Source organism: Dendropsophus ebraccatus, chromosome 13 (genome assembly GCF_027789765.1).
Source record: "Dendropsophus ebraccatus isolate aDenEbr1 chromosome 13, aDenEbr1.pat, whole genome shotgun sequence".
In the NCBI taxonomy this organism is placed as follows: Eukaryota; Metazoa; Chordata; class Amphibia; order Anura; family Hylidae; genus Dendropsophus; species Dendropsophus ebraccatus.
The window spans coordinates 18,679,140-18,704,000 of record NC_091466.1 but is presented as its reverse complement, the minus strand read 5'-3'; the positions used below and the strand labels follow the sequence as shown (position 1 = coordinate 18,704,000).

The window sequence follows — 24,861 nt, the reverse complement described above, 5'->3', positions numbered from 1 at the left end:
GTAACGTTGCACACCACAAAAAAGTCATGTAAAAGTTTGGACACACACATACAACACCGTTCTACAATGGAAGACATAAAAAGGTATAAGTATATATACATGTCCATGAAGTGTGAGAGGTGGAAATGCAACGGATGAAAGTGAAGCTTCGGAGTCCTCGCCTTGAAAGAGAAGGCTATGACACAGAGAAGGCTATGAGCACAAGAATCTTGGCCATAAGACAGATACTGATGACACATACCTCATATACACACACTACATCACAGATAGAATACAAGAGAGTCTTTAAATAGTATAAAAGAACTAGTGTGGCATACCAGGGGCAAGTGACCAATCCGGCAACAGCCCTGGCATCGATCTACATTAATGGCTGATGGAGTAATGAGATCACAAAGATGCGTTTGCTCACTTAAAGCCAATGAAGAAGAGTAAAAAAATAAATATACAAAATCACCACAAGAGAATAATAGAAGAGTAAAAAGTTCCCAGACCAATGACACAATATACACACTACAACAATCAATATGGAAGAGCAAGATAGTAGAAGCAAAGCAAACCACGGAATCTATGAAACGGAAAGTCAAAAAATACAACCTGAGAAAAGGAGGGGGCAGCAATCCAAATGTCCTGGAAAAAAAATGTGCGATTGTTTTTTAAGTGGTTTCTTTCATCGAAAATAAGTAATGTCAGGTGATACATGAACACATTTTGCTTTCCGCACAAACACACACTTGGTTTCCTTTGCATGGTAAATTGGAAGCACCACTGAGTTTCATATCTTTTAAGGCAAGTTAAGAAAAAAAAAATTTACGCAGCTATTTCTTACTGAAAAACACAGAGGCACAAAACGTGTGTATTGGGTGGATGGCATGAAGAAAAGAAACCCGGATGAAGAAATGATATATACAACACGGACATGTTACATAGAATAATGCGGTTCCTTGTCTCTTGGAGTTCAGGTTCCGATAAGGAATCTGGCGGATACTTACCTGCTATTACAGCTATAGGTGGTTTTACTCTAACCACCTATGCTAAGCTGGAACATTAATAAGTAGGTAAATGGAAATGCTCTAAAAAAGTAAGATAGTCATTCTGTTGGCTACCAAGCAATAACAACGCATATACCCTATTTCTTAGTGTCAACCATTTTTTGGCAAACATAAAGGAAAACTCAAGGTAAATATGGAAGAACTCATCACAATTATTCTGTAGGGAATCCTTAAAGGAGAAGTCTGGGCAGACCTCTTTTTTCCACAAGTGCCGGGGATGGGGAGGATAAAAGAAATAACATGCTCTTACCTCCTCAGCTTCAGCGCTGGTGGCCTCATACCGCTGATCAGGTCCCCGAACATTTCCTGGTCTGAATGGGAACCCGGGTCGTGATGTGTCAGGTCCGCTCAGCCAGTCAGTGCCCGAGGCGGGACCACGCTATGGCTGCTGACTGGCTGAGAAGACCTGACACGTCACAACCCAGGTCCTGAGCGGCGGTATGCAGCCACCAGCGCTGAAGCCGGGGTGGTAAAAGCGTGTTATTTCTTTTATCCTCCCCTTCCCCGACACATATTAAATAAAGAGGTCTGTCTGGACTTCTCCTCGAAGACAAATAATTTTTCTTTCTTTTTTTTCCAGATTAAGTTCAGAACACTGCTTAGCAGCTAGTGGGTGACTACACTGCATCTCCATAGTGTAAGGCTAATGTGAACAAACCAGCTCTGCTTCTTCCTGTGGCCAAATAGAGTTTGCTAACTGCCTGTGACTTGCTGCATACTGCTGGACTATGCACAGTCTGTTGCCTCTGTTGTGTATTAAGATCTGTATGTGCGACTCTTAAAAAGTGTTTTTTTCCAAGACTTTATGATTGATAGGCCATTAATTATCACGTTACTGCAGTTAATGGAGAAGAGTAAGCTTATAGCTCAGGGTATGAGCTTTTTAGGTACTGCCAATAAAAGATAAAAAGTATGTGGCAGAACTATTTTTAAAGAATAAAGTCCAAGGTAACAGAGTGTTTATACACTAGCAACATGGGAGATAGCTATTACTGAAAATTATACTAACAGTACTGTTAGCTACGATATTAATAGTAAGTTGGTGTTGGTAGGAGGTGGCCAATACATTAAAAGGAGGTGATCATTTCTGTCAAACTCAGTTCTGTTGCATAAATATGTACACTACATAAGGGGCTGTATACTTGTATCCTATGAAAATGGCCTGTAGCTAATGTGAAGGTGGTAAGAATTTGTGTTTTAGGATAAAATACATACTACAACAAAAATATTGGTATTGACATAAAGCGCAATGTTTGGCAATCCTTAGTATATATGAATAGTACAGGAAAAAGAGTGAAAAGTAATGACTACAGGTAAAAAACAATTGTTTTTTACCTGTAGTCATTACTTTTCACTCTTTTTCCTGTACTATTCATATATACTAAGGATTGCCAAACATTGCGCTTTATGTCAATACCAATATTTTTTTTTATATACAATATCCCCAGTGAACTTACGGGTGTTTGCTCCCTGACAACAAGCAGCAACACAGTGCAGCGCTAGTGAGGGGTTATTATAACCCCATTGTTTATATTTACATACTACAACAAGATAGAATAAAGCAGACACTGATATAAGATAACAATGTTGAGATGGTCACTAGCACACTATAAACCTTCCAGTTCTGCTCTTCTGTCTATGAACAGAAATCTTTCACATGCAAGTGATCGCAATGGTGCTGTATGCACTAAGTGGATTTTCCCAAGAGGGATCCCCCCCCCCCAAAGATGCATTAAATGGGTGGTGTCACGTGAAAAAAAGTTTAAGGGCCCAATTACACCATGACTGTGCCTTCCAAAACACAGATACATCGACACCCTGTAAAAGTGAGGTGCAGATGTATCTATGCACGTTACCCAGTAACTTGTATGACCCGAAAGTAATAAGTAGTAACTTGTATGACCCGAAAGTAGTCAGGTTGTGACTACGTCATGGTCCAAATCCCTCCACTGCAGCAGAACTAAAAATACTAAAGACCATGTTAGATGGCCCCAATTTCGCTGATCAGCACTCCTTTACTGTGCCTAATGCATGGCTCATAATCATGCATCCCTTGGCCTTAATCCCTTGTTTTTAAGCTGATCGGTAGCCCTATTTCACATGGCAATATAAACCTGTCTAGTCCATAATCAGCCCATACGATAGAGCCTTAAAGGGAAACTGTCTGCTTGTAAAGATGTCCGAAACTGCTTACATGGATATATAAATACTGGAAAACATAGATAAAGCTATAGGCCGGTTTCCGTATCTCTAACACATATGTAAGCAGTTAGACTATCTATACCTTTATTGTACTTGTCAGAGCCTAAAGTCACCTAAAAAACTATTGTAGGACTTGTGGTATTGTGAGGGTGGATCATTATGCAGGATACTTACTCTTCGTGCATGTTTTACTCCTTGGGCTTACTGACAAGACCACATCATTATGATGGTGCTCTACTCACATGATACGCATGTTGTAGAATTGGCGTGGATAGTAAAGACCGATGATTCCTATTATATCATGTGTGCATTAACATCATGTAAAACGCAACAAATTTATATTTATTTTTGGGTGATATAAGAATGTGATCGTTCACTATATATGAAGTGGCACAAGAGTGCGACTATTGGTGTAATCCTGTGTAGTTCTACATACATTCTTACCTCTCAGTTATATTTTTTGATGGTGCCATACATGCAATACAATTTGAAGTGTTAAATCTGGGAGCGCTATAGGAGATGTGTGCATTGAGAGACTAAGTAAAGGCGCAGCAGTCTCCGCGAGAGATGGATATTATGGAACGTATGATGATTAGATAGCGCATGCGCTACGAGGAGTAGCCCGGATGGAAGATGAGCTCCAGTCACGAGAGATGAAGCTCACGTCATTAGGTGGAACGCACGCGAGTGAGTGCCATGGTGGATAGATGTGACAGTCTCCCTCTGACCAGGTCATTAAGAATTTGATTTGTGATTTATTGTTTCATTTCCGTTAACTAACATATAGAAGCTAGGCAGATGATAACAGCCCTTGCTTTATATGCACCTGTATAATATTTGGGCTCTGGAATAGTGATTGGGGACAGCTTTTCCGGTGGGTGGTGTGTGGATTTTCACCACTTACCAGTATTGGTTTAACCAGGATGGGCATTTTAAGTGTTTTTAATTATGTCTAGTGTTTTTTCTTTATTTTGTTTAGATTTTTTTTTTTTTTTTTTTTTAAAGATCTATTTTTGATATATTTAGTTGTATTATTTGATGAGGGTGTACCTTACACACGTTTTTTTTTTTAGAGATGAGTGAACCCGCCGTTTTTCTGGTTCGTATGAACCTGAACTCTCGGCGTCTGATTCCCGCTGTCTGCTTGCTCCATGCAGCGGGTGGATACAGCCGGAGGACCGCCTGGAAAACTGGGATACAGCCTATGGGATAGGCTGTATCCCAATTTTTTTAAGGCGGTTCTTAGGCTGTCTCCACCCTCTCCACGGAGCCTGCAGACAGCGGGAATTGCAGACGCCTAGGGTTCAGGTTCATACGAACCAGAAATCCAGTGGGTTCGCTCATCTCTAATGTTTTTTCTGTTTTGTATGAGATGCAGGTATAGTAGGATGCACGCTGGTTGGTCCACAAACCCACGTGGACTAAGTAACTGGTAGCAAGGAGTACAACAGCATCCAAGTGGAATAATCTTCAAGAGTTTATTGAAGGATCAAGCTTACGATAAGATCACATTGTAAGCCTGATCCTTCCATAAACTCTGGAAAATTATTCCACTTGGATGCTGTAGGACTCCTTGCTACCTGCTGCTATAGAGTGTAATAAAAACATTTTTTTAGGTGATTGCAGCCTTGGACAGCTACAATATGGATGGGTAATCTTACTGCTTACAAGGCTAATGTAAAGCAAGCAGTCTGGGATGTCTTTTTGAGTTAACAGTTCCCATAAATACATTTTCAAAGCAGTTGTTATCTAATAACTATAGTCACAGCATTGAAAATGTCCTATACTATAAAAACTTGTGAAACATCATCTACTATCTGGAGATATTTTACGTCTTTTCTGCAATTTTCATTGTTGCTGATATACTGTAAGAAATTGTAGGCATGATATTATTTTATTGTATTTAGACAATATCACTAAGGTTCTACTATTGTGAGCAATGTCTGTAATCCTAATTGTTTTCACATGCTCCTCTTGAAATGTTTTCTTGCTTTTGCCTATTTAATAAAATATTGTTAAAAAAAATACAAAAAACTTGTGAAATGTCGCAAAGTTTTGAAATGCTTTGGTGGATGCAGTCCAAGTGATCAGACTCCAATATATATATGTATATATATATATATATATATATATATATATATATATATATATATATATATATATTGGAGTCTGATCACTTGGACTGCATCCACAAAGACATTTCAAAACTTTGCGACATTTCACAAGTTTTTTATCATATATATTATATATGTGTGTGTGTATATATATATATATATATATTATATATAGCTGGGAGAAATGGAAAGCTGAACATTTCTCTGGCTCCCATTGATCTCCATCTTACTGCAAGAGATGAGCTCCAAAAATGTCAGATGTTTTTCTTTACAGTGGGACACTTCAAGGTACGGTAGGGACCTGATGAGTATCGTGCCCTGGGGTCAAAGATCTTTATGACGGCTCTGGTCAGGTACATATAGATGTAAGCTACACTATACACACATCAGATACCAGGTTTTCTGTGTGCTATGTGAGAGGACCAGGTTTCTGGCCCTGGATCTCTTGGCATTTGTTTGCCAGAATAGAAATAAACCACATTAACCACAACACAAGACGAAACACACAAAATAATGTGAATTGTAAATGATAACTAAAAACTGGTAAATTTTTTAAAGCAGGTCCATCAGTTTAAGGACTAACCAGGCAAACACAACAAAAAAATAAAAAATAAAAAAAACAACACTGCAACACTTGCTTTATAGTCCTTTTGAAAATGACACTATGCTTAGGAGTCCAACAATAGTAAGCATTTTATTTTTGCAACAAGCCAATAGGCAGATGTCACATGTTTATCTGCTCTATAAACCCAACCTAGACTTATAATAGGCTGATACAACATAAGGGTAGGGTATTATACTGAAAGATCTGCTTTAAAGGGGATGTCCAGCGAAAATCTTTTTCTTTCAAATCAACTGGTTTCAGAAAGTTATACAGATTTATAATTTACTTCTATTTAAAAATCTCAAGTCTTCACAAACTTATTAGCTGCTGTATGCCCTGCAGTAAATGTTTTCTTTTCAGTTTCACACAGTGTTCTTTGCTGCCTTTTCTGCCCATGCCAGGAACTTCCAAAGTGCAAATTCCCATACAAAACCTCTCCTGCTGTACACAGTTCCTGACATGGACAGAGGTGGCAGCAGAGAGCACTGGGTCAGACTGGAAAGAGCACACCACTTCCTGCAAGACATACAGCAGCTGATAAGTATGGGAAGACTGGAGATTTTTAAATAGAAGTAAATTACAAATCTATATAACTTTCTGACACCAGTTGATTTGAAAGAAAGAGCTTTTGGGTGGACAACCCCTTTAAGAACATGTTCACAGGTACAGAACTTAATCCGATGCATATTTAATGCTTTGGATTTCAGTTATTTAGTTATATTAAATAAATCCACAGCAGCAAAGCTGACGCATAAAATCCGCTAATGGATTAAAGTCTGTGCCAACAATAAAGCCTGAAGTCTATAAGGCCTAGTTCACACCTGCGTCAGAGGCTCCACCGGAGAGTCAATTCAAGGCCAAAAGACTGAGCTGGACAGTTTGCTACATAGCTGGTACCGATAGATCCTAAGAGATCGTATTTACTTGAATAGGATCCGTTGTGTTCCCGTTCATTAGGGTACGTTCACATGTACAGGATCTGCAGCAGACCTGATGGCGCAGATTTGATTTGCTGTGAATGTGCTGCAGATCCTGTACGTGTGAACAGGATTTGATCCTGCTTGCTCTTCCTTTAGTACATTTACAATAAGGTAATTGGATGACCCTTTCTTATACTTGTAGGTTATACCGGATGTCCATTGCTTCCATAGTTATCGATAAGCACCATAATACTTCAGGAATATATAGGATCATATTTATGTATTTATGCCAAGCAAAATCTGAGCAGATGGCAGTCTGTATTCTGTCTATGAACAACCTAGACAAGCTTGGCGCTGAGGAGCATAAAAGATATAAATACCTGGAGTCCTGCTGTCTAACATTGGAAAGCTTCCACTTAACCCATAATAGGAATCTTCGAGGGAATCTCTATTTCCACATTTGTATATGTTCGCTAATGCTGACTGTATGTAAGGGACTTGGGTGAAGGTAAAGGAAGATTTTTTTTTTTTTTTTTGCACAAGCTCACAGAGCTACAAAAATCCCCTCCGACCCTTCTTAATGAGTGAATATTGTGCATCCTAAAGCTCTGCAACAGATTTATTTCAGCATAGATGGTGCCATGCACTAGTTAATGCTATATATAAACCCATCATGATGATGCTTGGATCTCACAAACAACAGCTGCTGCTTAGCAAAACCCAGTGGCATTCGACAGGCCCTTAAAGGGGGCATGTCACTTTAAACATGCAGTTGGATCTATCGGCAGCAGGATAAGCTGAGCAGACTAATATTTAGTTATGCTTGAAAAACAGCCAGTATAGCTTGCAATTTATTTATGATATCCCCTCCATTATGGTTATGAGTCCAGTGGGCGGTCCTAATCTGTGACAGACAATTCTTTACGAATGCTTATAAAGGCTGTCAATTGTTTTGAGAGACTGCTCACTGGACTTTCTAAGCATTGTAAATGCAGGGATTTCCACTGGCAAAATGAAGCTGTCTTAGCTATAAACTGATCACCATAAACCTGGCTTCTCTACTTCCTGACAATCAACTGTGATCAATAGGGGAAGCTCTCATTCCCCAGCTAGTTGGAGGATATTTATTAAAAAGACGACCATGTAAGATATAGTCACTTTAACTTCACCAGTGCCACTCTTTTCATTGGCTCTCTGCTCTGGATTATAGCTGGAGGCCCAACCAAAGACCTACATACGACTAAAAGGCTATGTTGCCCAGACTTGGCACCAGTCCATGGACTGTCTATTGTTGCAACTCACTGAGTACTGTGCAGTTTGGTGCAATGTCTCTGAGATACTTAATAGTATATAATATAATAGTGCTTAAATAGTATATAAAACGGTAATAGTATAGCTTAGTAAAACAGTATTGAACACTGCTCTCACAATGACTTCACAGCCTTCTTCCCTGGTCCTGTTTTTCCTGTGGACCACATTGTACACAAATAAGGTAGATGTATATTGAGGACTGTCCATGTAATCGTTGTCTTAATGTCTCCATAAGGATATTGTACAAGTTAAATTCAATAGGTAAACTAATTGTATACTTATTCACTTATTGAATCAAGGAGAGCCCTACAAAGGCAATGTCATACGGCAGAGGTGGTTAAGGCTGTAGATCAGCAGATGGATCTAACCTGCTGATAGCCCCCTATAGCGCCGGGGATGCTAAGGAATTATGTGTTTTACCTTCCTCCTTGGCTCCGGTGCTGCACTGTTCGTCGGAGTATTCTTTGCTCCGCTGCACTGTTAGGCACGCTGCCGAGTCATCGGCCGGCTCCTTCTAATGATAATCAATGGAGTGGGTGGGCCAGAAGATGCAGCAGTGCTCCTAAAAGTGCACTGGAGCAAAGATTACACTAACAGCATGGGATCGGTGCCGAGGAGGAAGGTAACACATATACCTCAGTGCCCTGGGCGCTATAAAGGGTTAGATTTGTCTAATCTGCTGATAGTTTCCCTTTACGGGAACCTGTAATCACTTTCATGCTGCCTGAGCTACGAGTCATCAGGGCGGTCTCCGGTGGCTCCTGCCTGCCACGCTGGCCTAGATTGCCAAACAGGAGAGATGCTGGTGGGGTGGGAGGAATCTGACGGGAATGATCCGATGACTTATGGATCGGGCAGCATGAAGATGATTTCCCTTTAAATATGACAGAAATGGAATAGAATATTGGGGCTAACTGTGATCACACCTTATTTCTTAAGAGAGTAAACTGACTTACACATTAGGAAGTAGTTTTTTTTGGAATGAATGGAAAAATAATGTTTACTATGTTTTTACTAATATTGATTTATGTGTATGTTATTACATTATATAAAATTTATATTTTAAAGTGTTTTTCGAGGAATATGCATTGATGGCCTGTGCGTTTCCTTTGCAGCTGGAAAATTACTGATGGTGTTGCAGCTCTCCAGTAAGCATTGCGGGCCTTGTGGTGGATGTTCCAAGATTAAGATCCAGCAATGATCACGCACCGATAGGCCATTCAATATTCCTGGAAAAAAACAACTTAAAATACTACATGTCATGATAGAACAGCTGCAAACTGATTTTTTTGGAAATATCAATTTTTGGGTGGATTAAAAGTCAGCAGTTCCGTTAAGATCTACATTGTGATACTTACAAACAGCCACAGTGAAAATCAAACAATGTCAAACACAAGAGCGAGGTGAGCATGCAAATATCGCCATTTGTGTCCGAAACAATCACGTTTTTCCCCAACTTGTGCACAGTTCAAGGCAAAAAAATAAATAAATAAAATAAACACACGGTGGAGGTGAGGGTGAGCGTGTGAACTATGTGGAAAAGAAAAAGAAAATACGTGCAAGTATACCTCCGAAACACTATAGGTGGATGAGCAGGAAGGAAGCCGAGCCTGGTTGTGCAGTGAGGGAAAAGAAAACACGGTTAAATAAGGAATGGCGTCAACAGAAAAGTTTCAGAAGAAATTCTGTAAATGTGGATCCAGCACAAAAACAATAGCAGGGGGTTCATTTAGAATCACAGACAACAGGACTCTGATCTTCAATTAAACAAATTGTTTCTTGTTATTGATGCATATAAAGAATCCTATGGGAGCCCGTGATTGCCCAAGGCTCTTTTTGCCATAGGAAAATACATAAAACAAAATGAAGGATTTTTTTTTTTTTTTTTTAATTAAATTATATGCATGCGCAACATGGACAAAGCTTACACAATAAATACTGATTTTCACTTTGGTGACAGCTTTGAAAAACAATTATTAAATGACAGTTTTACATACAAGGTACATACTAGGAACAATAAACATGTTTAGAAACATATATCGTAACATACTAATGACTTGTAAGGAAATTTAGAAATAGAAATTGACATTTTTACAAGTTTCTGTTTTTGGACTGTTTTTTGGTTTGGGATAATTCATATACCATGCAGTAGATAACCGTGATCTCCAACTTCTTGCTTTCCTCTTGTTGCAAAGTTTCCAACATTTCATGACCGTTTTTGGTTGTCAGGTCATGTTGGGAGGTGTAGTTTTTTTCCCCCAGCAACTTGAAAGCTACAGGAGACCACTGTATTGTCTTCTTGTAGCACAATGTCTACTTTATACAGTATATAGCTCAGAAACGTTTTCATCATCATTTATCTGTATGCCAGAGGTTAGGAATCCAATTTCAAGCAAAATTTTGCTCAGTTGCATTGAAAAAGGTCTTCAAGCAGTGTTCCTCTTAAAGAGGAGGTCAATATACTAATAAAACAGTGAATGGAACTAGAAAATACAAAGTCTAAGTCTAAGCTTTCCATACATATTAGACGGCTGTTGGCTGAACTCTCATTTTACCACCAGCTCTTCTCTTCCGATTCTTCCTTGCACACTCGGCCAAGTGCGCCTGTGGTTTCAATTTCGAGAGGGAAGTAAGCTACTTCCAGATTCCTCTGGTGGTGACTTAAGAGTGAACCTGTCATCATGTTCATGTTGCCACGCGTCATCCAGCCAATCCCTACAGGCTGCAATGGCCTCGACTGATAGGTCTCTTCCTATACCAAAACAGGGAGAACTCTATCAATCAGTTTCCCCCCCCCCCCCTGTGACTTATGGTTTAGACCGCATGCAAATTACGACAAATTCCTTTCAACTTCCTTAAAACTAAGGGCTCAAGCCATTAAAATCCGAGGCATCCTTGGCCTCTTTTTTTTTCTTTTTTTTTTTTTTTTGGGGGGGGGGGGGGGTCATGAGGCTCCTCCTATACATTAGAGAGTCAGACAGTCCCACTGATAAGTTCAGCTGACACTTACATGTAAAGTAACATTTACACCAAGTCATCAATGGAGGAAAGGGATATGGCATCTGTGTAGAAGACCTCTCTTGAGAAATGGGTGATCTGGGCTCTTGCTATCTCGAAGGTTATGTTTATCTATTTTGAACCGATTATGTATTATACTATGTGAGACTGATTCTTATAAACAAGCTAAAATACAAGTAATAAATAATAAAACAAGAGGGCAATGTGCTCTAAACCCCTTTCAGACCACCTTCGAGGGGTTTGTGCTACAAGCACACTTTCTTAAGATATTCTTGAATCGATGACCAAAGGAAACCATAATTCATGGAAGGATTTTAAGAGCAGCCTTAACCGTACAACATACTATGTCATGTTTGATATATCGGAACACAACGAACACCACAGATAGTTAAATCACATAAACCATATAAAAAAACGTGACTACGACAGAGTATTAAAGGCTTAATGGAAAACCACTCTGATAAATGTATTTATAAGGAGGACAAATAATTAATAAAATTTGGAACTCGAGTTTTAGGTCAGTGGAAAAAAAAAATAATCACTGACAATAATCTATAACAATGCAACGGAATCTGCAAAAATGAGTTCTTATAAGGAGAAACTTTATATTACTGCCATCAATTACTAACAGATACATTTACTTTCATCTCTCCATCTATTTTAATAAATCTGCATAATAGATTATTTTAATACAGACTGTAATTCTTATTTATGAGATGTTTGATGACTGAAGGGTCCTTCATATTTTAGTTTTTTAGAAAACTGCTTTTTTTAAAGGGGTTGTCCGGCGAAAAAAAATTATTCACAGAATAACACACATTACAAAGTTATACAACTTTGTAATGTATGTTATGTCTGTGAATGGCCCCCTTCCCCGTGTTTCCCCCCACCCACGCTAGACCCGGAAGTGTGGTGCATTATACTCACCGCATGTCGTGTCGTCCACGGTCTCCGATCGTCAGCAGTGACGTCTTCTTCGGGAGCTTGGCGGATCTTCCCGAGTGCCGGCCACCCTCTGCAGCGTCATCCGAAGCTCAGCCGCGATTGGCTGAGCATAACTGTGCTCAGCCAATCGCGGCTGAGCGGCTGATGACGCGGCCACGTCATCAGCTGCTCAGCCGCGATTGGCTGAGCACAGTTATGCTCAGCCAATCGCGGCTGAGCTTCGGATGACGCTGCAGAGGGCGGCCGGCACTCGGGAAGATCCGCCAAGCTCCCGAAGAAGACGTCACTGCTGACGATCGGAGACCGTGGTCGGCACGCGACAGGTAATGTATAGCGCACCACACTTCCGGGTACACGGGTGGGGGTGGTGGGACACGGGGAAGGGGGCCATTCACAGACATAACATACATTACAAAGTTGTATAACTTTGTAATGTGTGTTATTCTGTGAATAATTTTTTTTCGCCGGACAACCCCTTTAACCCCTGGGGAATGCCGTATATCATTTCCCCTGCAAAAGCCAATGGGTATACCAGTCATTCAAATGTAAAGTTTAGGGGCACAAACTTTACCAGATTTGCAATTTGCAACAATGTGCATGAATGGAATCCTGGCCGAAGCGTATAGACATAATATATGCTCCAGATGGGATTCTAACCAGCTGCACGAAATACTGACATGCCAGTGTTGTGCAGCCGCTATTATTTGAATAGTGGCCGCACAGAACATGTCAGTTCACATCAGAATTCAGTCAGAAATTCACCAGAAATTAAGATCATCTGGCCAGTACAGCAGTACCAGAACGGCCGGTGTTATACCATGTGTATGTTATACCATGTGCTGAGCATTAAGGTCACTTTTTTATCTTCATCCTCAGCAGTTTTAGTTTATGTAAATTAGGTTTGGTGCACTGGGGGTGGGACTACAGCCATTAGTGCTTCCTCTCCCCCCTGCCAGCTGCCTCCTTATAAAGACTATAAAAACGTGGCCTGCAGTGGCATCTCTGTGACTATCCATATTCAATGCCTTCCAAAGATATTTTTATTGACTTCCGGACACAAAATAGGCTTTCTATATTCTGTTTTATTGGAGCTTGTTTATTAGCTTTACTGTGTAGACTGGGGCAAGGGCAAGAAAGTAATCTCATTATCAATAAAATTTAACTGGCCATGTACTTTAGACTTATATCAGATTTATCTTTTAATTTTGGCAGGCCTTTTCTTTATAGAGCTTATCATTTTTAAAGAGATCTTTACTGTGCAGACTAAGTCAAGATAATCAGAGTAGTCTCAATATCAACAGAGTATGAGTGAGTCAAACTGGTCAGGCCTCTTAGGACTTATATCAAATTGACCTTCTAATTTTGGCAGGTCTTTTCTATGTAGATAGTGTGTATAGTGATCTTTGAAGGCAGACCAAGAACAGTTGTTAGGAGAATGTGCAAGAAAATCTTCCAGCAGTGGTGTTTGGCACTGCCTTACTCCCCATCTCTCAATTTAAAATACATGCACTTGAGTGAGTGCTCATGTGTACAAAGGGATTTAGAAAGATATGTCGGTCAACAGCTATTTGAAGCATATGGCCACTCTAATGTAGTTCTTCTGAACTGCTAGATGCTCAGATAAGGTGATATATAGCAACTGTACTCACTGTGACAACCCCCTGTGAGAGGAAGCTGTCCTGCAGCACTGGAGTTTCTTACAGTTTAATCATACCATTAACGTCTATTCATTTCAGCTGCCATAAAGCGCTCAAACTGCTGTGATGTCTATATAGACACTGGAGAAATAAATAGTATGTCACTATTATAGTTGCCCCAGGGGAGGTTTTAATGATAAAATATATATATCTTATATTTAAAGCGTAACTGTCATTTCAGGGTCATTTTTCTGAAAACATTAAATATCAATAGTACAAGCAATTTTAAGAAACTCTGTAATAGGTTTTATGTACTAAAAGAGTTTCCTTCTGGACTGAAAAAGCAATCTCCCAGCCTCCCCCCTCACATCAAATGAAGCAGGATTTCTGTCTCCATTATGTGGCTATGGAGAGGGGAGGGGCTGTTAGGAGTGACTGAGCACTGAGCAGCCCTGCACAGCACAACCCTGCAATCTTCTCTCAGTAAGTTCATAGATAAGCACTGACCTTTCTGACACCTGAATTTAGCGTTTTAGGTGCCCAGAGAGTCTACAAACAGCTGACCTTCATGTCACCTCTTCCTGCTCCCTCATCTCCGTCAGCCCCTCCCCCCTTCATAGGCTTACAATGGAGAGAGCAGAGCCCGTCTTCACTGGCTTCTCTGTAATGAAGACGTGTTTGCCTGATAATGCACAGATAAGAAATCAGGGGGGGGGGGGAGGCTGGGAGATTGCTTCTTGAGTACAGAAGGAGGCTTTTTTGGCTGATGAAACCTATTACAGAGTTTCTTAAAATCGCTTATACTACTGATTTCTGCAATAAAAAAAAACATGACAGTTACGCTTTAAGTAATGAATCTACAGCAAATGCAGGAGGACAGTCTCTTATATTGATAAAGATTAGAAGATAAGGTAACATTTAGTATAAGATAACCTTATGCAAGTATACAGAAAAAGTGACCATATTTTTATATCACTAATTTTCAATTTTCCTATATCCAAAGTACATGTAGATGAAAAACGTTCCCTAAATTTACCTCTAGCAGCCAATCAGGTTTTCCCCCCACAGTTAGAGGTTATTGACACCTTTGAAAAACCTTCTTGTTTTGTACTTATTATGGTGCACAAAACATTTCATCCATAAGTCTTTATTAAGATTTCTGCTCAGTTTTGCTTCTACAGCCTCTACAGTTTGCAGTGTGAACAATATTTTCTCACCTGTGCACAGGCCCATGATTTTCCACTGCAAACTACAGTTTGAGTGCTCTCCTCCCTATCTACAGCCTGTGTGACCTGTCCTTCAAGGTTTTTCTCCCCTTGGGCACAATCCAGGTTGGTGTATAACCTCCTACCCACTTTTATATCTAATGGATGATTTTTCGGACAACAGTTATCTAACCTGTACTTCCCATACACATGGTCCTCCAGCACACATGTTCTCTATAAGGAGGGGTAAGCCGCCACCAGACTATTCAGGTGGCAGCTTAGATCAAAAGGACCAGTGAAAACTCATCAGGCTGGACTCCTATCTTCACTGACATCATCTGTCAGTGGAGATTCGGGATGCCCCCATACACCTAGTACTTTTGGCTGAGAGAGAAGTCCATTTGAAAAATTTATCTCACCCTGAGTAAAGGCTAAATGGCAGAAAATCTAAATTTTAGGAAGTTGCTTCGAAACAAAACAATAAAACAAATTCAGCGTTAAGGTGTTTATAATCCCTCAATCGAATTTTCAGCAACAGAAACACTTTACATACAACATTTATTTACTATAACATAACACATAGTAACCTGTTAAAACAAAGAAATCTATCTAATATCCGGCAAGTGTTGATCCAGAGGAAGTGCTTAAAACATCACAATGTAGTAAGAGACCACACTGCTTTATGGAACACATCTAGTAACACAAATACATAGTGTTATAGTCTTAGGCTATGTTCCCACTAAAAGAATGTGCCGTCATTTAGCAGGTAAAGGCATTTAATAATAGATGGCCGCCTTTTCCAGAAAAAAATCCTGTAGTTGGAACATAGCCTTAGGTCCCTATTACACAGGACGATTATCGTGCAGAAATTCGTTATATGGTTCAAATTGAAACGATAATCGCCCTGTGTAATTGCAGGCAACGATCGAAAAATCGTTCATGTGTCGATCGTTGATTTTCATCTGACCCTAAAATCATTGTTAATCGTTCACTTATCGTTCAGTGTAATTGCACGTTCTGGAATCAGATGGAGCAAAAGATCATAGTAATGATTGTAACCAACGACTGTCGTTCTGTGTAATATGGTGAACGATTTCAGGTTTACAATAAATTCGTTAAAACGTTTATCCTTAGTCGTTAAGAATCACTTAGTGTAATAGAATCCTTAGTGTATAGTAGACCCTGCACTAGCCCTAACTCAGTATATCAGCTTGCCGGGAGTATTCCTTTTAAAGGTTAATATTGCCCCATTTATTCTACGTTGTCAACCAATCCTATTCATTGTATTATTAATTCCATTGTGCACAAATGCACAATACTAAACATGAAATCTTTAAAAACGTGACAAAATAGACCTGGGGCACAATCAAACACCTGCGGATTTACATGCTCTACCAAGCTTTTTACTATTGTCTGCAATTAATTTAAAGTTGTGCAACGTCAATCGGAGAATAGGGCAGAACGTAATGTGTTTGGATCAAGGCTGCATGATGTTTGTTACTTGGTCTGATGAAGGCTAAAGCCTAATTCCATTTGCAAAAACATTTCTCTGTAAATTTATAAGACTAAGGTGTACGGTATTCACTAAAGCTGAGCACAACTGGAGGATGCTCGGGTCCCGTCGTTCAGCATTTGACTACCGGGGGCTGAAGAAGTTTGATGCAGCCCTAAGGAGTTCTGGAAAACATGGATACATCAATAGACTGTATCTATGTTTTCCTAGACTCCCTAGGGCTGCATCAAACATCTTCAGCCCCCGGTATTCAAATGCTGAACGATGGGACTTGAGCATCCTCCAGTTGTGCTCATCTCTAGTATTTACCCCCCCCCCCTTCAATGTTTTCATGGCCTCTCCCCCACTGTTCAGAACCTATTTATCGGTATAACAGACCATGATGTATATGCATGTAATAGACACTGTAATGTCTATGGTAGAAAGTAGTTATTTAGGATTTTCCCATACTATATCTAAGTAAGCCATGACACAGCTACCTGGTTATTGTGTTGTATGGCCAGCAAGGGCTTCAGGCAGGAACTGTAAGGATATTTTAAGAACCAGGGCTCAGGCTGGCTTAACAACAACAACAAAAATAATAATAATTTCCAGTTGACATGCACAGAAATTGACAACGTGGGATGTATCAACGACGATGCGATATTCCATCGGCAGCTGCTCCTGCAGGAGATATCAGCTTTACGACAAATACCCTTTGAAGGGTATGTCTAGTAGTGCAAAAATATTTTAAGGGCTTAGGGCTGACTTGAAATTGAAGTTGAAATTAAACCGTTAATATGTTGCTGCCCTGGAACAGAGTGTAACAGACAGGCCTTTCTGAACTCCTCTGGTATCCTCCTGTGTCATCTTTGGGTCGCAGCTGAAGGATCCCTCCTCCACCTCTAACACAGACATGTCTCAGCAGTGACAGATCATTCGGCCAATCACTGACAAAGACATGACATCGCCGTGTCCAGTCATTAGCTGAGCAGGCTGCCAAGACGAGTCTGTTTCGGAGAAAGAAGGCAGGTTCATTCAACGGGGACCCGAAGATGACACAGGAGGACACCAGAGAAGCGCGGAGAGGTAAGAATAGCCTGCTTGTTATGTTCTGCGCCTGGGCAAAAACATATCAAACGTTTTGTTCCAGCAGGATACCCTTGTAACACTAAAATAATAATGGATACTCACCTACTCGAACCCCAACCGCTGCCCTTCCAACAGTGCCCAGTCTCTGTTGATCAGAACTTCCTGTGATGTCTCAAAAGCTAGGAGAGGGCAACAGCAGGAATCGGGCAGGTGTTTTTTTTTGTTTTTTTTAAGCAAGCCTGGTCACTAAACATTAAATTATGTCAACTATTATAGTAAAATATATTGTATGCTGCATTCAGAAATGTAAACCATATAGGATCAGTGGATCATAAGAACCTCCATAGATAGGATCAGCGCTGGTGTGTAGGTCAAAAGAAATCAAGGTAGTCCCAGAGTGAGCAGAGGTCACGATAGGGTAATGGAAGACAGGCCTTTCTCAAGATTGCTTGAGAAAGGCCTGTCTGCCATACTATGGGCCTAAATGCATTGCATTTCAAATCTTGAAAGTTTTTACCCTACGGTGGATTCTGCTCACTCTGGGACTACCTCGATTGACCTACACAGCTGCGCTGATCCAATCTGTGGTGGTTTGTACAGTATGGTCCAGTCATCCTATACGGTTCACATTTCTGCATGCATTTCTCCGCCTGTATGGTGTCCCCCTATGAATAGCTGCGGTGTCACCATTGGTTTGCCTACAATAGAGTTGTGTCTATAACCTTGCACAACTAAATCAGGTGAGTGCTATCTCATCAGCACCCTTATACGAACTCCTGCTACGAGACCATCTCACACCAACAGGACCCCCCTTGTCTCCCCTTTTTCTCATATTGTATGCTGCAAATAAGCTAACAAAAGAGTTTTAAAATCCCCCTTCCCAACTCCCTCTCACGACGGCCCAAGATTAGATCTATTTTATATTGCTGCTTGCAGAAGGAAACAAGGTGTATACCTGGGATTTTCTGCAATCACACCTACTCTAGTAGGTAGGACAGAATTTAGAAGTATACAAGACTTAAGGTTTTGAGTGGATTTCGGCTCTTTTAACAAATATGGGGAAGTTTAATATTAACGGACAATTGTACAACAGAGTACACTCAACAATACTTTCCATGCAAAAAGACACATGATCCAAGGACTCTGTCCGTATAGTCATAATACGATTTCTGCATATTCAAATGAAACCCCTGCTAAAATTAAATATACACACGATGAACAAATTCAATGGAGGAATAGGGAAAGCTTAATGGGGAGGGTAGGGGTGGATATTCAGACTGTTGGTATAACTGGCTACCATAAATTAAAAGAAAAATACAGATTTATGGGGAAAAAAAACAAGAAAAAAATTATAAAGAAATAAAAAGTGCCGAGTTAAATCGTACATTTACTCGGAGAGAGTATCCTTTGTCATTGCTCTGCAGGTGATCTCTGAGATTCTCCAGTTTTCGATGAAGCTATATGTGGACATCAGAAAATCAATTGAAAAAGCATCCTGTTTCTTAAAAAAAAGAATGAATAAAAACTTTTGATTCAGCTTATAACATTTACGACTACCATCAAGCAAGCAATAATATATCTTGTTTTTATTTCAAAAACATATGTAGCATGCACTGTGGTAGTTATGACAAAACTCATGGTTGGTAAGAAGTGAAAAAAATTGGTATTTTTATGGGTGCACATTTTTAGAACCATCATTGCCAACTCCATCTTTTAGAGTCACCTCCCAAATATTACTTATCATATAGGGAAAATTTTGTGATGGTTTATAGATACGATAAAGATTAAACTGCAACAACCTTTACCTTTTTAATTTTACCACCTAAAGTAGAAAAATGCACTCTCCATAACTTTCATGGATGCACCAAACTTTTTTATTTAAAAAAAATATATATTTAAAAGGTTCATGAATCTAATTTAAAGTGTACCTATCGTCTGAAAAAACTTTTGACATGTCACAGAGACAGTTTTGATCTGTCCAGGTCTAAGTGTACAGACCCGTACCGATCGGGAGAACGATCGGGGAGAGGACCGCGCTCCCCCTTCTGTGTCTGAGTCAGGCTCAATAGATTCACATTAGGAGCCAGACTCATCATGTGGCACAGAGATGGAAAAGGACCATGCTCGGTCTTCTTCCGGCTCGTTCTCATGATTGGTACGATAAAAACTTTTGACATGTTACTATGACATGTCAAAAGTTTTTCCAAACGACTGTGACACTTAAACTATTACTTATTGTAGACCCAGATAAAGAAAGTCAATATAGTAGTAATAATAATGCACTTGGGTCACTTACGAAAAATTGTTAGTAATATGAATAACATTTACAACCTTCCTTTGCATACTAAGGTCTATAGCCAGTTAAAAGATAAGGTGAACTATGCTCACCTATCATAGGTATACCTTCTATTTCTATGATGACCAAATACCATCTAAACTGAGTCAGGGTTCCATCACTGTACAATACCGGACACCTTGCTTAGACGAGTGGTTGTCTAAAAGATCACAGCAAAACTTAACAACTAGACACATTTTAATTATAAAATATTCAGAAAGTTTTCCAGTCATTCCAAACATTAAAAACATTATCCCATGAATTACATCAATACAAAAAGTCCTGCATATTGTTATACGGAAAAAGAAGCTGGTGCAGTGCTATGTAAGCAATTGTCATATCTAGATTGATAGATTGTTAATTGTAGTGGTCGTTCATCCGCACTGACATTCCATAAACTTAAGGAACATTTCATCTCAGTTCTTGAGATTGGTGGGGTTCCCATTGGTCAGGCACTCTTCAATGAGCTAGAGATCTCTAAATATTTGGCATGGGGATAGCTTTGAATTTCGGGATGACCCCTTTAAGTCAATATGCCTCTAAAAATCTTATGACTTATCTCTTCTGAACAGAGGCATACTACATATTATACATAAACAGAGAAAAACCTCTCCAAATGACCAACTCCTGTCCACACCAGAATCATGTTATTTTCTTTTATAGTCTTTGTATGGTGGCACACTATACAGTCCCTACATGTATTTTACTGGACTAATGAGGAAAAAGAAGGTCTCCTAATGGCACTTTTGAAGTAACTTTCTGCTGAGTCTACGCAATGGATGGTTTTGTGCCAAAACCAAAAATGGAAGATGCTACTGTACAAATATAACAATATAAAAGGGCTCCTTTGTTTTGTTAAGCTTCCAAGGCAAAGACTGTGTAAAGGTTATTTCACTTAAAAGGTATAAAAATTCCTTTAAAAAAATAAAAATGAGGATTATGAGTTGATAATTAGACAGTGTAAAAGTGTCAGATCAGCGGAAGAGAAAGCAAACACCTGCTCGTGGCTAATTTGATCTTTTGTGCGCACAAAAAAAAAAATCACTGTTACTGGCCGCACATTTCGGATACAGCAATTGTTCGTCGTGTGGCCTGACCATGCGTTTGGTGGGTACATCGCTCCGCCCTTGTTTCTTAGTTTACTTACCCTGATGACATTGCAAACCTAATGCAGCCAATCACTAAGATTGCAATGTAATGAAGCATCATCAGCAGGAACATACAGTATATATAGGGTCTCCTTTTTAAGAGTAGAGAAGCATTGGATGGGATTCATTTCAATAGCTCGGTGAAGTTCTCAGGCTTCAGGTGTCTGACTCAGTTTTTATCCTCTCTCCCCGCTGAGAACACAAGTATACTTGGCTAAACCAAACATCAATATATATCAAAGCATTGTCGGTCAGCTCTCCGGATCCTGCTTGCCAAATGGTGCACGGAAAAACCCGAAACAGGATCAGCATAACAGAAGACAAATTCTAGCAGTAAAAAGAGTAAAAACGCTGTGTGTGTGTGTGTGTGTGTGGGGGGGGGGGGGGCAGTTTGAACGGTAGCAGCAGGGGATCAGGGGAGGTGAGTATGCCCTATTTTTTTTTTTTTATATTTTTTCTTTCACCCTAACCTTGCTAAGACTGTTTTGTTTTTACAGTCAGTAAGATTATGGAGTTAGGTGATAAGATACTTACAATATTAAAATGTATATAGTATGTACTAAATATAATTTATTAAATGTAATTAGAAAATTATACAATTACTTCTGTTAGAAAAAAAAAAATAAAAAAAAAATTGCACTTAAATTTCGATTGCTTCCAATAAGCGTATGTCATGTTTTCATAGGAAACACTAGATCAGGTATTTACAAGTCCATGGGGTGACAAATCCTCCACTGAGAGAGTCCAAATCCATGATTCTCTCCCCGCTAATTAGGAGCTCAGTGTGTCATTACGAGACAAGCTTAGGATGCATTTTATATATTCCACAATAGAAGCGGTTCTAGGAGCAAAGACTATTTATTCATTTGACAAGTGTAATTATCTTGTGGATTGTGTCTTAAAAGAAGTCTATTTCTTATTCCAAACTCTTTCATATAAAGAAGTATATGGAAAAAAGAGTGATTGACAGCTTTGATCATGGTTTCCCAAAGTGGGTTCCACAGCAGGGTCTACTGGGTTTCATAGACTTCTCATCGAGTAATGATGATGGTCTAATTGTAAATTATTCTTTTTAACTCTCTAAAGAGGTTGTCCCAGTACAACACAGATACTGTGTTTCTCCCAAAATAAGACAGTGCCTTATATCCCCCCCCCCCCCCCAAAAAAAAAAAACAGCCACATATCTTATTTTTGGGGGATGCCTTATTCCGGAATACTCACGGAAGAGCACAACAGGGGCGGGTCAGCGGCATGACGTGTGGCAGCGATGTGCATCGGGACATGCGGAGGACGTGGGGGCCATGGACCAGGCTGCCTGCAGTGCCGCTTTTGGAGGTCCATGAGGGGATTAAACAAATCCTGGGTGGCGGGGAGTGGCAACGGGCGACCTTACTTTCAGGAGGCACTTTACTTTCAAGGGGTGGCCTAGTTTAGAGTAGGGTGTGCCTTATTTTCAGCGGGGGGACTTACTTTAGGCTAGAGGGTAGAGTAGCTGGCGTGTCTTATTTTAGGAGGGTGTTCTATTTTCGGGGAAACGCTGTATCTTAAAGAAAACTTCTCAGGTTAGGTCCCCCCGCCTCGTTATGAGCCAGAATGGAGAGACAGAGTGGCTCTGAGTTGGCTCAAAAGAGTTATGGAAAGATTGAAACTTATCAACCCACCATAAGACAGGTGATAAGAATGTTATCTGTGGTCGGCTAACTTCAAGAACATAGGTCCCTTGTGCCTAATTAAATGGAGTGCATATGTTTGACTGCCAATCTATTTACTTGGTCCTGGACAACCTAAGATGGCGGAGATCTCCACTCTTCTGATATTTATCACCTATCCTATGGCAAGGTTATACGTTATAATTAGAGATGAGCGAACCTCAAGCATGCTCGAGTTCATCCGAACCCGATTGTTCGGCATTTGATTAGCGGTGGCTGCTGAACTTGGATAAAGCCCTAAGGCTATGTGGAAAACATGGATATAGTTATTGGCTGTATCCATGTTTTCCAGACAACCTTAGAGCTTTATCCAACTTCAGCAGCCACCACTAATCAAATGCCAAACGTTCGGGTTCGGATGGACTCAAGCATGCTCGAGGTTCGCTCATCTCTAGTTATAATCTTTGGATAAGACATTATAAAAACGAACAAAAGTTGGCGCTCCAATTACTATATGATCCAAAATATAAACCACTCAATGCGCCAAAAACATCATTGTGTGTATTACAAATAGATGTGTCAGTTTGGAGACGCTTTATAAGGTCGACAACGTGTACCACCTGGTGTGGCACAGTAGTAGTAGTAGTAGAAATATTTTGGTTTCTAAAGTAATGGACCTAGTGCGTCCATCCTTTCCATTACTTTCATTTCTGTAAGACCAAATACAGATTCCCTTAGCGACTGCTGAAGGTAAGAAAGGGTAGACCTTTACAGCTGATTTCAGAGCCAATATAGTTTTAAAAAGGTTTATTTGGGGACTTACAAAAATCATTCCACAGCAACATGACTGATGTGATGTGCTGCATAAATAATAAATTAAACCTAGTCAGTAACTAACCACCCGCAATCTGGGCAATTGACTGGTATCCCATCTAGTGATGACCCCAAATAGACACTATATACATGAATCCAATATCAGCAGTAGTGCACTAGCACACCTCAAGACAATGACTCTAGAAACAAGGAAACAATCACCAATTTGTTGGATTTGGATATAAATGATGGTCCATTTGATGATATGTCAGGCAGTTTCCTCTGGTCCACCCTTCATACAATTCATTCATACATTCAAAATCAATTGGTGTCAGAAAGTTATATAGATTTGTAATTTACTTCCATTTAAAAATCTCCAGTCTTCCAGTACTTATCAGCTGCTGTATGTCCTGCAGAAAGTGGTGTTTTATTTTCAGTCTGACACAGTGCTCTCTGCTGCCACCTCTGGCCGAGACAGGAACTGTCCAGAGCAGGAGAGGTTTTCTATGGGGATTCTTACCCCACTCCTCCCCTGACCCCCCAGCTGCTGATTGACAGCTGACTGCCTATACACAGCATGGATAGATAACTGCCAATCAGCAGCTGGTGGGCGGAGTTTTCGGCTTCTCATAAATATCCAGGACTACTGGGCTCATGCACATAATGGAGAGGACCACTTATTCTCCATGTTATTCAGGAGGATATCTTAGCATCAGCTGCACAGAACAATGTAAGTGATACATCATTCTGCTCAGCTTCTCTGTCACTAGCGTATACTAGATAAGACAGCACAAACCTACTGACAAAGTCTCTTTGAGCTTGACCTTTTATTCAATTGTTTTCTTGCTGCCTACTATATCCTATCCTTTGACAGGCTCAAATGTACTGAGATATCATTATTCTTCACCTGTCAATTGTTTTAATGTTATGCCCGATCAGTGCATGTTCTAAACCAGACAACCCCTTGAAAATATTTTATGTACAAAATATATTTATGCAAATTTAAAGCTGAATTCAGAATGAGAACTTTCCTGCACTTGAATTTCAATATCCGCCAATCACTCTGCTACACAAAAACTTAGGGTTTGGTGCATCTTTTCATTTCGTTTGTAAAAATATTGAATTAACTATTTTGCTATTTTTATAAAATAATAATGGCTTTAATGTGCTATGTACTAATATTAGATTGGGGTTGGCAATTTTTACCCAATGGTATAAATAAATAAATAAAAAATGGCACAACTGAAATACAAGACTTTACGGTGAATACACTGAAAATAAAGGATGAGGTGTAAAAAAATTTAAAAAAATAAAAATTTAAGAATTA

At 39.7% G+C, this 24,861-nt stretch overlaps 1 protein-coding gene across 14 annotated transcripts in view; it reads right to left on the bottom strand.

Annotated features, from left to right (window-relative positions):
* Positions 1-24,861, bottom strand: part of GPHN (gephyrin) — a 237,088-nt gene that overhangs the window by 32,781 nt on the left and 179,446 nt on the right. For 4 of the 14 annotated variants that reach the window (XM_069950663.1, XM_069950657.1, XM_069950655.1 and 1 more), the window contains 3 exons: positions 18,975-19,046; positions 9,769-9,810; positions 595-627 (listed from right to left, as the gene is read on the bottom strand). The exons of 2 other annotated variants lie outside the window; for them this stretch is intronic. In XM_069950663.1, the coding sequence (XP_069806764.1) occupies positions 595-627; positions 9,769-9,810; positions 18,975-19,046 (147 nt within the window). The remainder of the gene's footprint in view (positions 1-594; positions 628-9,768; positions 9,811-18,974; positions 19,047-24,861) is intronic. 8 more of the 14 variants (XM_069950656.1, XM_069950661.1, XM_069950664.1 and 5 more) reach the window with 5 other exon arrangements.